Source organism: Haemorhous mexicanus, chromosome 5 (genome assembly GCF_027477595.1).
Source record: "Haemorhous mexicanus isolate bHaeMex1 chromosome 5, bHaeMex1.pri, whole genome shotgun sequence".
Classification (NCBI taxonomy): Eukaryota; Metazoa; Chordata; class Aves; order Passeriformes; family Fringillidae; genus Haemorhous; species Haemorhous mexicanus.
Genome location: NC_082345.1, coordinates 28,003,314 through 28,018,529, shown reverse-complemented (window position 1 = coordinate 28,018,529; position 15,216 = coordinate 28,003,314). Strand labels below are relative to the sequence as shown.

The 15,216-nt window shown below is 37.1% G+C and overlaps 1 protein-coding gene across 6 annotated transcripts in view; it reads left to right on the top strand.

Moving 5' to 3' along the window:
- IFT56 (intraflagellar transport 56) overlaps positions 1–15,216 on the top strand; it is a 47,312-nt gene that overhangs the window by 29,247 nt on the left and 2,849 nt on the right. For 4 of the 6 annotated variants that reach the window (XM_059846590.1, XM_059846594.1, XM_059846595.1 and 1 more), the window contains 5 exons: positions 4,087–4,175; positions 7,996–8,079; positions 10,281–10,350; positions 12,731–12,837; positions 15,015–15,148. In XM_059846590.1, coding sequence (XP_059702573.1) covers positions 4,087–4,175; positions 7,996–8,079; positions 10,281–10,350; positions 12,731–12,837; positions 15,015–15,148 — 484 coding nt within the window. The other 2 variants (XR_009486527.1, XM_059846593.1) reach the window with 2 other exon arrangements.

Genomic DNA, 15,216 nt, shown 5'->3' with positions numbered 1-15,216 from the left:
GAGAAAAGGAGAGATTAAGTAAAGCAGAATACATGGGCTGAAAAATGATGTACATTTGATGATGTACATTATAAATGACAAGGAAAATCGGAATAGAGGAATATTATTTACTGTACAATACAAAAATCAAAGAGCATTGACATAAATTGTCACTTAAGACAATTAAAATAAACAGCATTAATTGCTTTTTCACATAACACAACTTATTTGATAGAGAAACTTGTGAGAACCAGAGTGTATAAAAAAAGTTGTAGATGAAAAGGCCATTGGCTCTTTAACACAAATTTTTCAGCAGTGATTAAGAAGTCCTCAGTGTAGATTGTTGGAAGCTGGGATAAACTTCAGCAGAAGTGCCATTACATACCAGTGTGTATTATATTAGAAATAGAAGGAAATTAGAGTATCTTCTTTCTATAGCTGCATATTCTCACTCAGCAAACTCTGAAGTAGACAAACCTTGGATCCAATATAATAGGTTTTATGTTTTTAGGTAGCTTAGCATATGAGCCACTATGTTGAATACTTGTGGTCATTTGTCTTGCTGGATTTAGAGCAGAGAACAGAATTCTCACTGTTTTTATTCTTGGGCTTTTCCTAAGCAGCCAGTCATGCTGTTCAAGTGTGTACATCATGCTTCAGCACTTCCCATCCAGCTAGTCCTTCCAAGGACCTTTAAGGTCTTTACCAAGTTGCTTAGCTGCTTTGCAGATTTATAATACAGAAGCAGGTTGTTTTTAGCTAGAGTGAGGAAATCCTTTGCTGTGTCTTTGCTTACAACTGGGCCTATGTTCCAGTTAAACCTGGGACAGAGTTAAATTTCTTCTTAGAGAATGGTACAGGGCTGCATTTTGAATGGAGCATGTGAATAATGTTAATAACACAGTGAGGTTTTAGTTGTTGCCAAGTCAAGGACTTTCCAGTTTCCCATGCTCTGCCAGAGAGGAGCTGCATGAGAAGTTGGGAGGGAGCATGGCCAGGATATCTGATCTGAATGAGCAGAAGGGTTATTTCATACCATAGAACACCATGGCCAGTACATGAACCAGGGGGAGTTGACTGGGAGGCCCTTACTGTGCTCTGGGGAGGGCCTGGGTTGGTGGTGAGCAATTGTATTGTGGGTTATTTGTTTCTCCTGAGTTTTATTCCTCTCTCTCTCTCTCTCTGTCCCCTTTTAATTACTATTATTACTATTATTATTAATAATAATATTTTATTTCAATTATCAAACCATTCTTGTCTCTACCCACAAGCTTTAATTTTTTTTAGTGGGGGGAGGATGGAGTGAACAAGCAGCTGAGTGGTACTTAGTGTTGCCAGCTGGGGTTAAACTGCAACAGTCTACAAGGCTTCTTCTTTTAATGTGGGTTATCAAGAAATAATGGATTAAAATGAAGATGTGGAATATTTTTTCTGACTTGCATTTGTTAACTGTAGAAATCCCAATGACTGCATTAAGAAAAGCAGCAACAGGAGTTTAGGAAGAACACAGTGCCATTTATTTATAAAGTCATTTGTAGTCATCAATTAAGCCCTTTGCTTTTTTAAATTAGATCTCTGCCTTGGAGGTTCAAGGAACATGGAGTAAACTGAGTTAACGTGCAAGTCATTTCCATTAAATGTACACGTTTTATCTCATGTTGGATGTTGTGCACTTTAATAGGGGACAGACAAAACAAAAACTAAAAAGCATCCAAGCAGCACTTAGAGTGTAGGAGTCAATATTCATTCTCTACCAGCAGATATAACACCCAAACAGCAGCTTGGGGTCTTTTTAAGCTTGATAAAAATTCTTAATTCTAATTACGTGAAATGACATTATGAAGGAGGATATAAGTAGATTTTTATAGCTAGTTCTCATTCTCTTCTACTAGGGTCTCAACTGGATGAGAAATTAAACAGATCCAGTTTTTTTTTAAGGAGGAAATGGGGCAAGAGGAACATCAGTGAAAACAAATTAACATTCCCAATAAATGCAGTGTTTCTGGTGCTTAGCATAAGTCTTACAAACTATCCAAAACCACTGCAAGTATAATGAAAAAGAGCACCCCATTTTTTTTCAGTGGTCTTCTTTTAGGACCAACTCAGGCATATTTGATGTTGGGTGAGAGGAATGAAACATTTCTTCTGAACTTCATGCAGTTTTTTCTTTAAGGTTCTCTTAGGTCACCCGAAGTAATTTTTTCAAGGGACAAATTTTTCCTCTTTCTGCATGAGCCACATGGTGTGAATTAGAAAATTCTAGTTTTTCTGTCACTAGGTAGTATTCATTGCTGAGTTATATGAGATACACAGATGTTTTACTTGTTTGATTTTTTTTAATGGAATCTTTCAGTAAAATATATGGGGGATGATGTGCTGGGATAATAAAACTTTCTGCCAAAATGTGGACGTAAGAATAATTACTAAAATTTAGAAACACTTGAATCATTTATTGGAATATTGTTTCTAATATTTTATTACTGTGACTGATTTTTACTAAAAATGCATCCTCAGTTTAAAGTCTTCTTTGCATGTTTTGCATTTTCAAAATTTTGATCAAAATAAATTGTGATTTTATGAATTTCAGAAATCAAATTTCAGAGAAAAGGGGCATTTTTGACTTATCTCTAGTCTTGTTAATCAATGTTTCTTGGCTCTTTTTTATAAAACTGTTTCTGTTATTGTCCAGAAAAGACATATATTTGTCATGAAAACTATACCTGCATGTAAAAAAGGACAAATAAATATTCAGGCCAGTTTCTGCTCCCAAGTGAACACTTCATAAATAACCAAATAATCTTCCGAGGCTGGAGAACTGAATGATATGGTTCAGACATAGATAAGGATTGATTGTCTCTATATGGAAATGACAGGACATCCAAGCTCAGTATATCCTAATGCTAAAAGATAAAAAATGAGAATATTTTGCTTTTCTTTGAAATGTATTTTGACATCTTATATAGTGCTTTCCAGGAATAATTACTACGTTCCATGTTTAAGGGAGAATATACAGTTTTCCAGTTGAATGCTCAATTTTGTGTGGTGGTATGCAATCAAAATATTAGTCTTTTGATACATGAAATTTCTTTATGCAGAGAAGGTATTTTAGTTTTTTGATGTCGATGGATTGATGGTAACCCACAGTCAGGAGCAGATTACCTCAGGGATGTTGGTAGCCTTAGGATCTTATCTCTTGTCACCTTTCCAAGCTGCACAGAGCAGCATTCTCTCTAACGATCGTTTGATGTAGTGGAATAGTAGTGATTTGACATCTCTTCCATTTAGGCCTTCCCAGCTGCTACCTGAGGTCATCCATGTCTGCTAGCTGGGTCTTATAAAAATTAGTCTGAGTAAGCTTACTTCAGAATCTTTAAAAAAGCTTTGAGATAGTTTTCAGGGACACAGCTTGCAATGTCAGAGTAGGTGACAGCATCATATGGTTGCAGCAGAATTTATGATGACATAGATAGCAGCAAAGTTGAGTGACGCTTGTTCCAGCTGACATATCTAACTTATTTATGGCTTTACCTCTTGTGAGCAGTGTGGTAATCCACATGCATGGACATTTATTTCCATACTGTCTGATATCACTTAGTATTTTACCTGTTCCTGTATTAATTATTTTTTATAACAATATTTTCAGTATAGCAAGTTTACTCTCTAACTCAAACTCAAATTAAAATATGTAGAGTTTCTTTGTCCAGAATAACCAAAAAGCATAATTTTAAAGAAAGAAGGCTAATGGTGTAAGAATAACAAACTCAGGCTTTGTATAAAGGGTAATTTCCTACAGGTAAAAATAATTCATGGTAAAATTATACTATGTAAATTGTATCACAAAAAAGGCCTGTTAGGTAAAGTTGTTACTTGTCTCTGTAGAGTTTGCTGTTTAACAGTCTTGCAAAAGTTATTGGATGCTGTAGAGAGAGTTGACAAGATGAACAAATGTTTTTTTCTTAACCTCCAGTATGGTCCTTTGCCTGAAAAGGCAAGCTACACTATTTATAGAAACTAGCTGCTTTCAGAGGTGCCAGCAATCTTGGCAGTGATTTCCATTACCATGTGTTTTTAAATTCTACAAATTTGCATTTCTCTTTTGAATTTTAGATACCATTCCAGGGAGACAATGCATGTCCTCCTGCTTCTTTCTTCTTAGACAATTTCCTAATGTCCTAATTTACCTCAACTCAATCAAGGTTAGTATTATGATTTAGTATTGATAGTACTGTAATGTATGGAATCACTACTTTTAGACTGTACTATGTGAGAAACAATGGAAACATAAAAAGATACAGAAACAAATCAGTAAAAATAAAACACAGGGGTGATAGTGGGACATAAGTGGTCAGTACAGTAAATGGATTAAAATGTAAAGAAGCAATTTAGAAAATATACCACGCAGCATGGTGGGCATGATGGACTCATCACACTTGTAATCTAATCATTATCAGGCTTTCTGGGGGCATCACAGAAGGTAAGAAATATAATTAAAGGAAGATAATGGGAAAAAAAGTGTATATTTATAGGGTAGGCAGCATGGAGGAAAAAACCCCAAATATTTTCTTAAGACTTATCAAGTGAGTGATGGAGATTATTGTCATTGGTTAATAACTGGGGACAACATTTTAGTGAACAAGAGTGTGTAAGGAAGATAAGACGTGAAGGACTCTGAAAGGAATAACATTTACATTTTACAGAGAAATCAGTCACTGAAGGGCTAAAATAGAGCAGTATTACCAAAGCAGTAAGTTAGGAATGTTATTTTTGTGGAAGTTATCTGAGTACCCTGCAGGCAATATTGCATTTTTCAAAATAAGAGAAGCTTGAAGTCAACATGCAGTATTAACAGATCAGTGAATAGAATGGGAATAACTTACAGATACACAGTTAAAGTCAGATGTGAGGAAAGAGGGAGGCTGAAGTGTGATTATGGATTAAATGATTGCAGTCTTGTTCCAGTGGTTTGAAAGCAGACTTGAAACAACTCTGTGTTTGGTAGGAAGACGAATGAGTATCTTAAAAGAAAATATTAAAATAATTGAGAGATACAAAAGATGAACATAACTACAATGTTATAAGGAATATGAGATCTAAAGAAAAACATGTGGTTGTAATGGTGCCCAAAAGCAGCTGGTGAGTGAAAAATGGTGAATGTGTAGTGTTCTTAAACTTCAAAAGGAGACTTTTGAAGAAATCCCAGTGGCTTCAGCCACTGGAATGGCTCCATTGTAGTGGAATGAAGAGATACATGACCACCACTCCAAACTGGAGTATGTGTGTAATTGAAGAAAAGGAAATTAACAGTAAGAATTGCTTTGCCTTACTTGAGCCATCTAAAAGTTGGATTTCTAGTTAGAGCCAGTCATCTGGTCTCAGTTTATTGCCAATGGGTATAGAGGGTAATTTCCAGAGAATTAATTCTGTGTATTTCTTACATTTATAATGCAGTTAACTGTTCCACAGATAAATTCAGCTCTTTCCATTTCCTTGAAAAGGTTCTTAAACAACTAGTATTAAACTGAAAAGGTCAAAGTTTAATGTGATTACGAACCACCTCCAAGGTATATGGGACAAAAATTTACTGCCTACTACAACTTTTCTTTCTTGTTTCTTTTGAAGTAATTGATCATTCTCATAATTTTGCAGCTGCAACTAGCCATGCTGAGATTAACTTAAGTCATTTCCCTTCTCTATAGGTCACAGGAATGCAAAAATTATTATTTCTGTACCATGGTATAGGCAAGGTGTACATGGATTTACTTTTGTGTTTCATTCACAGGAATAAACTTCAGTTGAATCTCTGCAGCTCTTAAAATAGCGCTGCCCTCTATGAAGATTATTTGCTTGGTATTCTCTCAAGAAACACCACTTTCATCCATGATCAATTAAAACTGCTTTAGGCATAAGAAAGCCTCAGAGGACATAAATATATTGCCAGCTGCCCCAAGGGTGACATTATAACACTGTCAGGGATTAACTGAGTAAAAAACAACCTGATTCAGGCTCTCCTGAGTTGTGGCCACAATGGGAATTCTTCATTTTTAAGCTGGGTATCTGAGTATGTTATTGAAATGGATGTCACTCAGAGGACAGTTGGTTTTATGAAAACATTGAAGATCTCTAAAAAGACCACAAAAGGGTAAAGTCCAGTATATACAATATGGTTAAAAAAAAGAAAAGAAAAAAGAAATTAGCTGCTGTGAATGTGTTGTATTATCAGCAGCACTTGTTAATTTCTCCTGGTTTTGGTTTTGCAGTAGATCTGGTCTCTAACACTTATATGGCCAGGACAGAATGACACATTTTTTGAGTTTGGTTGTTGACAAAGGTTCTTCTCCATTTTAATTAAAAAATACAATGGGGTCTACTTGACCAGAAGAAATCATTCATGCAGTAAAACTAGCATCTGGCTCACCAGCTTTGCTTAACCTGGGACTTGCGCTGATTCACATGAAACTACTGTTGAGAAAGGATGCAGTAAAATGTCATAATCCTCATATGTGAAACCCACAGTTAGTTCACCATAAGGGCACTGAAATATTTTTACAAACTGAGCTTAAGGTTCTCCCCAGTGGTTCATCCTCATGCTGTCACACAGCTTGCTGTATTTGCTGGCTTGTGCATGCTGCCATAGACTGTTTGGGTGAAACCTGGACATCTGGCAAATAGTGGCAATCCCTCACCTTTCCTTTCAAGGCACTAGTTTGATGTGTGTGGTGAACTAAATCAGTACCCTTTGCAGACTCCCTGTGGCAGTGAAAGGGAGATGTTCCTCTGTGTCCCTGCATCGTGAAAGAAGATATTACTGGGAAAGGGATTGGTGCCTTGCTTTATTTACCTTTTATACAGTCTCAACTATGCTTTTTTCCTCCTCCTCACTCTAAAGAGGGGAAAAAAACAACATTTAATCTTCCTAAACAAGTTCCTTTATAAATATTGTAGAAGGAAAAACATTTCCCTACATCTTGCTGTTATGCACACAGAGATGCTTTCTTGCAGTAACTATATTGGATAAACCACCTATTTCTCCATGCTCTCTCATAAGCACTGCACTGCTGCTGGGCAGGGATCCTCAATCCCATTCATGCTTGCATCTGGTATTGCGTTCTATCTTACCTCTGCCAGCTTTACTGGTCCAGCAGTGTGGGACAGTGCTGAATGTAGAACGCAGCTGAGTTTTGATCATCTGAGTTATACTTCAGACTGACTGTGATCAGGTCAACCCCAAATACCAGCCTTACCTGTACCTTGAGTTACATTTCTTGCTTTGACCCATGTAGCTTTTCAGAGAAGATAAAGCTAGTTGAATCTGATGTGTCCTAAACCAGATGTTTCATATCTAGTGTTATGGGAGGGCAAAACTCAGTGTTGCTCTTCACCTAGAGAGAAGGATACCTTTAAGCAAGGTTTGCCTAAAGAAGTGCTATTACCTGGTGTGCTGCCTGCTACAGCCCAGTACTGTGGCTTCACCTGCATCATGAGACCCATTTTGTCAGATTAGCATCCATCACATAACCAGATGCACAGGATCTCTTGATAAACCTTAACAAGTCTTGGAAGAACAAACTGTTTTGTTTGTCTTAAACTGCCTTTAAGACTCAAGGAAGCCAACTGCCTATTTACCCACCCTAGTGGTGAAAAAAGTGCTTGGGAAGTGAAAGAGGCCATAGCAGCATAGCATGTCTTCACATGCCCCAAGTGAAAATTATACCCACAAAAGCTGCCACTGCAATTTTAAGCTTGGAACATTTTCCAGATCTCTCATAGTTAATATTGTGGAATGTTTCAGCAGTGTTTGTAGTCATGAATGTAGGATGGAAAAGCTAGTCCATAATTTTTCTGCCCGCTGTTTATAAATACCGTATGTTCCTAATGTGGGATTTTCTTTTCCTTCCCATTGTCTCCTTTATATGGTCTGACTCAGACTGAAGCGGGGGGGATGTATTTTTAATGTTGTTTTATCATGGGAGGAGGTGTTTTTGTTGTATTTATTTGGGGTTTGTCCATATTTTTCAGAGTTACTTCTACAACAATGACACTTTTAACTTCAATTATGCCCAAGCTAAAGCTGCAATGGGCAATTTTAGTGAAGCTGAAGAGGTATGTATTTATTTTCTTTGAAAAAAAAAGCAATGGAAACATTTCCCCGATATTCCCCTCTTTCCTTCCTTTTCTTCACCCAGATCTTCATGTCAGTTGAAAATAAGCAGGTTCTGTGGAACATCTTCTTCCCCTTCTTAGTGGAACTGAAACTCTCAGTGAGCACCATTCAGAAAAGATTATCTTGCTAATCTTGTAATGTGAGGTATACAGGGAGTCATGCTGCTGGTGGTGCATCACAAGAGCGCTTGCAGCTACCTCTAATTGATCAAAGAATGGCCTCTTAATCAGATTTTCTATGCTTTGTCTGGGATCCCAGGCACTCTTTTTGTTCAGTCTGAGTAGGGCATGCTAAGTAAAAGACACTGAATAGTTAAGAGCTTCTAAGTGTCCCTAGAAATTTGTGTTTTAAAAAAAAAAATCTTCCTCTGGGATATGTGGGAGGAAAAGAGGAAGTGCTCACTATCTTATTCAGCAGCATTCATATGCAGCTGGAAGAGATTAACTTCTACACGCAGTACTTTTTTTATGTCTGTGTGCAGCAGAAACTTAATTACAACTAAAATATGCAAAAGCAAATAGCTATTATGAAGGTGGAAGCAACATTTTCCACAAGACTAGAAAAGAAGACAAGCCACAAAAAAAAATCCCACACCACATAGTCTAAAGTGAATCATATAGGTTTGGTTGGTTTGGGGTTTACATTTTGTTTTGTTTTTCCAGTCTATCTAACTTTTTAACTATCCAGGTTTGTCAGTAATAGATCCCCCCTGGCTTTACAAGTTGTCTCTCCCCCCCATCCCTACCCTTCCATCCAGCACCCTCACTCCTTCATTTCTGTGACCCAGAATTGCATCTCTCTTTAAGAAAAGCATCCAAGACTCTAATGAAGATGGATATGTATTTCAATTCAACAAGCTTTCAATTCACTTAGCCTCATGAAAATCTTTCAGAACTATGCTAGCAGGCTATGCCGATTCCTGAAACTCCATAAAAATGATAATGCTATAAGTAAGTTTTAGCAGCAGCTGGGCAACAAAGAAACACAAAGTTGTAAACTCCTGTTAATCTACATTTTTCCTCTTATGTTTTTTAGAAGCTGTTTTATAGAAACTTGTGTTATATAGGTGATGCATTTAAATACCAGAATTATATAATGCATTTAAATACCAGAATTATATAATTACATTGATTCATATGGCCTCATGTCTGATCTTGGGTCTGGATGACAGTTCCATATAAAGCTCAGCCTTCCCCAGTGTCTCATAAACTTGTAAAACATCTACATATAGCACTTACTAAGTTATTTATAAGCATGCCTCCCTGGACATAATAAAATAAAACATGTAATATAATAAAGTGCTACTTACAGTGATAATGCTGCTTTCTTTTTATTTCTTCCCTATTACTCCTTCTCCTCCCCCTCTAAATTAGGGGATCAGCAGTGTTTAAGCAATACAAATGTCAGTAATTTGTATAACTCACTGTTCCAGTACATGCATCTATTCCTATAAAGGTATTTTGATTTTTGCCAGTAGCATCTAGTATAGTTACAAATATACTTGAGAGAGGCATAAATAGCTTTCTTTTTCCTTTGAGCAAAGCCAGAGTATGTTTTAAAATGTATAACTTCCCCCATACATCCCTTTTTATGCAGAATGTAACAAACCTATATTTGTTCAGTAAGGTATAAAAGATGAATGCTTTGCCTGCGAATCTTACTGAAACCAAAATGGTTAGAAACAGCTTACTGCAGACCTGGAATGGTCTGACATGTATGGAAAGAAAGTCTCATCTACATGTGAAACTTGTAATATTTCAAGAAGATGCTAATACAATTGCTTGCATTGCTTTCTAAACAAACACATTCTGAATAGCTTTTCCCACAGGCCCAGTGTTCCTTTGTGCTGTTTGTGTTGCATGGCCGCCCACTGGCGCTAGTTCAGGGCAGGCCGCACCCTCTGCACAGCTTGGTGTTCTGAAGCTACACAAGCCCTTGACAAACAGGGCACTGTGTGAATCCTCCACCTACTCCACACAGAGGGATGCCCCCTACACTGCAATTGCATACCCAAACTCTTCTCATCAGCGGTTGTTTGTGTGACTTAAACCTTATCTGTGTGTTGAAATGAGGAAGGTTTGCCATCTGTTTGTTTAAAAGTATATGCATGTATAATCTTTCATTTTCCTTCTTCCTGCAGGTGTTCCTTTTGATCCAGAGTGAGAAGATAAAAAGCGATTTTGTTTACCTTAGCTGGCTGGCTCGCTGCTGTGAGTCACTTCACTTTCAGCATTGCAGAATACAGATCCTCCTCTATTGCGTCAGTCCTGGCAATCCACTCTCCTAATTGAATTTAATGTTGTAGGAGGATTCAGGACTATGAAAGTGAAAAGCTGATTGCATTAGTTATAGTGTGGGTGGTTATTGCACCTTTCATACCTCTGGCTTTTATAAGCAATTACTGCTTCAGTGCAGTGGTGTTATACTGTCAGTGCAGCTTTGTCCTGACCAGTGACCCTTTTTCTTCTCAATTGTCTACTCAATTGCTTGAGTGAAGACTTTCTGTCTTTAAAGACTGAGTTACAGCTCTAAAATGTTGAATAAAACACAAAATAGAAGCATTCATACTGGGTCAGGCTCAAGGATCTGTCTGCCTTCAAGGTTAGCCACTGTCAGATGCCTAGGGAAGAGAAGAATCAGGCAAGCATACACGGTATTTTTCTTCCTACCATGTTACTCTACATGTTGTCCAAACTCCTGTGCCTGAGGGATATCCTCATAATCTCCAGCATGTGTTTTTCTTCCAAAAACTCTTAGAAGAGTTCTTTCCTTGAATTTCCTTGAATTCAGGAAACTTTTGCTGTGTTTAATATTCTATAGCAAATCTTATTTACTTTTATTTACCAGTTTTTAAAACACTGCAGAGTACAGCTCAGTACAGAGACTGTGGCTGCAGTGCCACATACAAAATAGTATAGAAGTGGGCTTTTCTAAGGACTCAAGTCTGAGACTCCCTGGGCTAATTCGTTTTCCTTACAGGGCCTCAATACAAAAATGTTTTCTTATCAAACCATTTTCAGCAGTTATATCTGGAATGTAAATATGTATGTTTTGGGATGTTATACCATATTGCAGATGTAGTAAACATCTCCTAACATGATCTTTCCAGGCATGCACATCACACATAGGGATGCCTATCTATGACTCAGTTTTAGGATTGCCAGTTTATTTCCTTTTTAATTAAGCTGCAGTACCAGATTGTGTTTGAGTGTTCTATATATGAATGTTTTGTTTGAATTTTTTATGGGAATTATGAATATAGTTATATTTTTGTGTCAAGTATGTAAATTACTAACAGATCACATTATAATACATTAATGTCAGAGTATGATTAGGGATTGAGTAGTAAACAATTCAATGCTGAAATATTTCCAAGGAGCAAAAAGTACCAGAGATGCATCCTTTTGCATGACAGAATGTAATATTTGTTTAGTATGATAGTACTTTTTATACCTGATTCTTCTTGAAGAGAAGGTTAAAAACATTGGATTAGTGCAGAACTGCATTGCTCTAGGTAGATTGATGGTGGAAATTGAGAATTGGCTTTATCACTGTATATGGTATTTGAAGCTGATGAGAGATAAATCCAATCTGATGTCTTGCTGCCTCCTAAATGAGAAGAATCAGTAAATTCTGTGATTTGGTGTTATATGTTTATCGTTGATTACCACCCATTCTACCTCCAATATAAGGATAGACACAGTGGAGATAGACAGACAAGCACAAGAGTGATCCTTATGTGAAAAGCCAGGTACTCTCAGAGCAGCTGTTAAGCCTGAAAAATCAAGGAAAACTTACTTTAATTTTCTTTTCTCCCAGTGTTTGAATGAACCTGGAATTATGAATACCAACCATAGATTCAAGAGAATGGCTTCTTATCACCAAGAAATAGAACCTTTGTGTTTAAACACCCTAGTAGAATTTCTGTTCATCGAGATAGAAGATTCAGATTAATTTATTTCTAACTGTGATGTTTAAAGACCAATGGAAAATTCTAGTCATATACACAAATTTAAAACCAGCATGGGATCTCAGGAATTTAGAAACATTTTTTTCTAGTAATGACAAGTTTTGTTATGCTTGGAGGGGCTTCAATCTCTGCCCTTTCCTTTTGATTTGTTATAAATCATGAGATTTGAATGTTTAGACTGACATGGGCACCAAGTATTAAAGACCTCAGTTTGGTGCCAATTAAATTTTTTTTGTGTGTAAGGACACACAATTCTAAATCTTACCGTATAAATGGATTGCCATAGTTCATTGTCCTGCATAAAAAACTTCTCTGATGCTTTCCGTTCTGTTCCTTAATCACATCTGAAATCATGAGAGTTGTTCTTGGTGCTTATCTGTGAAATATAAATTAAGATGTAAACACTATAATTGTTCCTTTTGACACTGGTGTTCTCTGCTGAATTGGCTATTATCACTAGTAAGGCAGAAGATAAGGACAAGTTCCCCTTCCTAGCCTCATGCTTATGGCTGAGGCATTTACATTAAACAAAGAAATACAGGAATATCTGTTCCACCTGCCACTGTATAATGTGCATAGCATATTCTTTTCACAATTCCAGCTTTTTCTTGCTATTGCAGATATTATGAATAAGAAACCACAGCTAGCCTGGAAGCTCTATCTGAAGATGGAAACATCAGGGGACTCCTTTAACCTATTGCAGCTCATTGCAAATGATTGTTACAAAGTGAGTTTTCTCTTTAGAGCTTGGTGTATGACGTGTTAATTCAGTGATTGTACCAGCAGTCATTTTTTGATAGGTTTTATCATTGTCCTCACTAGTGAATTTTCTGTTATAACCGCAGGATGTCTAATAATGTGGATGAGTTGGCACGGATTAGTCAGTATTTTAACCTACAGGCCTTCTTGGTAGAGAACCCATTGATTAAACTGTTGGTAAATTACTGCATGCTTGAGCTATAAATAATGCTTCTCCTACTAGGAATTCATTGTGGGTAGAAAGGACAAAAAACTTTAAAGGAAAAAAATCTAGGATAGATTCAGTAAGTGCCTCATGCTTTTTTTTTTTGGTTTTTTTTTGGTTTTGTTTTTTGTCGGGACAGTATTGTGTTTTCCTTAAAGTTTGTAAAGGGAGATACTCCTTGTGATTTCAAAAGCAATATTCTAAACCTGAAAGAATTTTCCCCTGTACATCTTTCAAGTACTCAGTTACCATCTCATCCTAAAAGTCTAGATGCTCAAGCAAGTGACTCTGCCTCTGGTGTTTCCCAAAAATGCAATTTGTGAAAGCAGGTTGACAGTCAGACCTCATGTAAAATCTCTCTCTAGATCATTTAAAGTCTCACTTAAATCAGTTGATTGCTTTGTCTAAATTCTTTTCAAAACCTTCTTGTCTTGAAGAGGAGAAGTAACTCCACATTTTGGACTTATCTAGAGGTCTTAAAAGCTGCATGTAAAGAGCTAAATTTTTCAGCCTAGTTATATGTCTACATATGGCCATAAATGACTGCTCCAAAAGTGTTACTTTAGTAATGTAATTTGTCTTTCTACACTAGCAGCCACTGTACCTCTTGAACTAAATGGCAAGGTCCATGTTGTTTGATTTTATGTGTCATTTTTCAGTTGTTTCTGAAAAATTTCATTATATTGGAGATCCACAGACAGCACCAGAGATGTAACGTGAGAAGGAAGTTGCATTAGGCTTTGCTCAGTGGAAAATATGAATGAGCATGAATGGAACACTCAGCAATGTCCTGAGAGGTGGTGTAGCTGGATGCCTCATTGCTGTGCTGATAGAAGTTGTTCAGTGAGGAAGCTGGCATGCAGGATTTCATGCTAATTTCTTGATGCTTTTTATGCAATAGCCCATCTTGTCCATATGGGGAACAGCACATGACTTGGGGTGAAGCATTTCCTAGATTTATGTCAGATAGAAGGAGAACATTAAACCTGTACCTGCTTAGTGGAACTAGATCAGATACTAATTTGGATAGATCAGTATTCTAATTTTTCTTTTTAGCTGACACATCTGATAGTGTTCATACTCACTATCTTTAATCCCATACATTTAAGTGTTTGCCAGTCACCAGTGGTTAAAATCAACATTTATGTGAAGAAAAGAGAATTATTACTCATCCTGTAGTACCAGTGTTTCTCTGACTAAGGTTTCCAAATGTAGCTCCCACAGCCTGCACTTTTTTCTCTGCAGGCTTCCAACTACGAAAGGACAGGAAGTTGTGCTCAGTCTACCTTCTGTGATCTCTCATGGGAAGATGCTAGTCACAAACAACATTTCCCTTCAGGCTTGCTCAAGTGGAGAGCACTCATACAGCCCACATGAGATGTGCTATGCTGACTTCAAAAGCCACAGTTAATCTGGTCACTCCTTTTGCATTGACTGTTGCCAAGCAACTTGCTCCTGGTTCCCAATTACAAGTAGAGAACCTAAGGCAGAAAAGATAGGGTACACATAGGGATTTTCCTATGCTAAGGAAAATTTTGGATTTTAGAGTCACCGAATCATCTTTTGTACTGTATTGTGACAGCAAAGAAAAAAGATGAAGTTAGACCCAGAAAATAAACAAATATGTGGCCATGTCTACATGAGGAAATGTGGTTTCATTTTCAAATGTCTGCACTAGTTGGAGGTTGATATTCTGTCAAGGGTTTTGGTATAGTTGGTACGACACTAGATAAGGGCACCTCAGAAAAAGATGTTGTAATACCACCTCTTTCCCATTTCTTTAACTGCAGTGTCCCTGTTCTGTGTCACTTGCTGCCTGCAGAAAAACAGGAAAATGCACATTGCTTCTACAGCTTACTGCTGATTTCTGAAAACTGGGTTCAGTGTTTTTAATCCCCTTCTGAAAGATGATCAGGAATAATGTTTCACTTTCTGTGCAGATGCGTCAGTTTTACTATTCAGCCAAAGCCTTTGATATTCTGGAGAGACTGGACAATAATCCTGAATACTGGGAAGGCAAGAGAGGTGCTTGTGTGGGTGTATTTCAAATGATCTTAGCTGGCCGAGAAGCAAAGTGAGTATTCTGTGTTGTATCTGAATTTATTTTGCTCTTTTCCTCTTTTCAGCTAGCTGTAAGCCAGA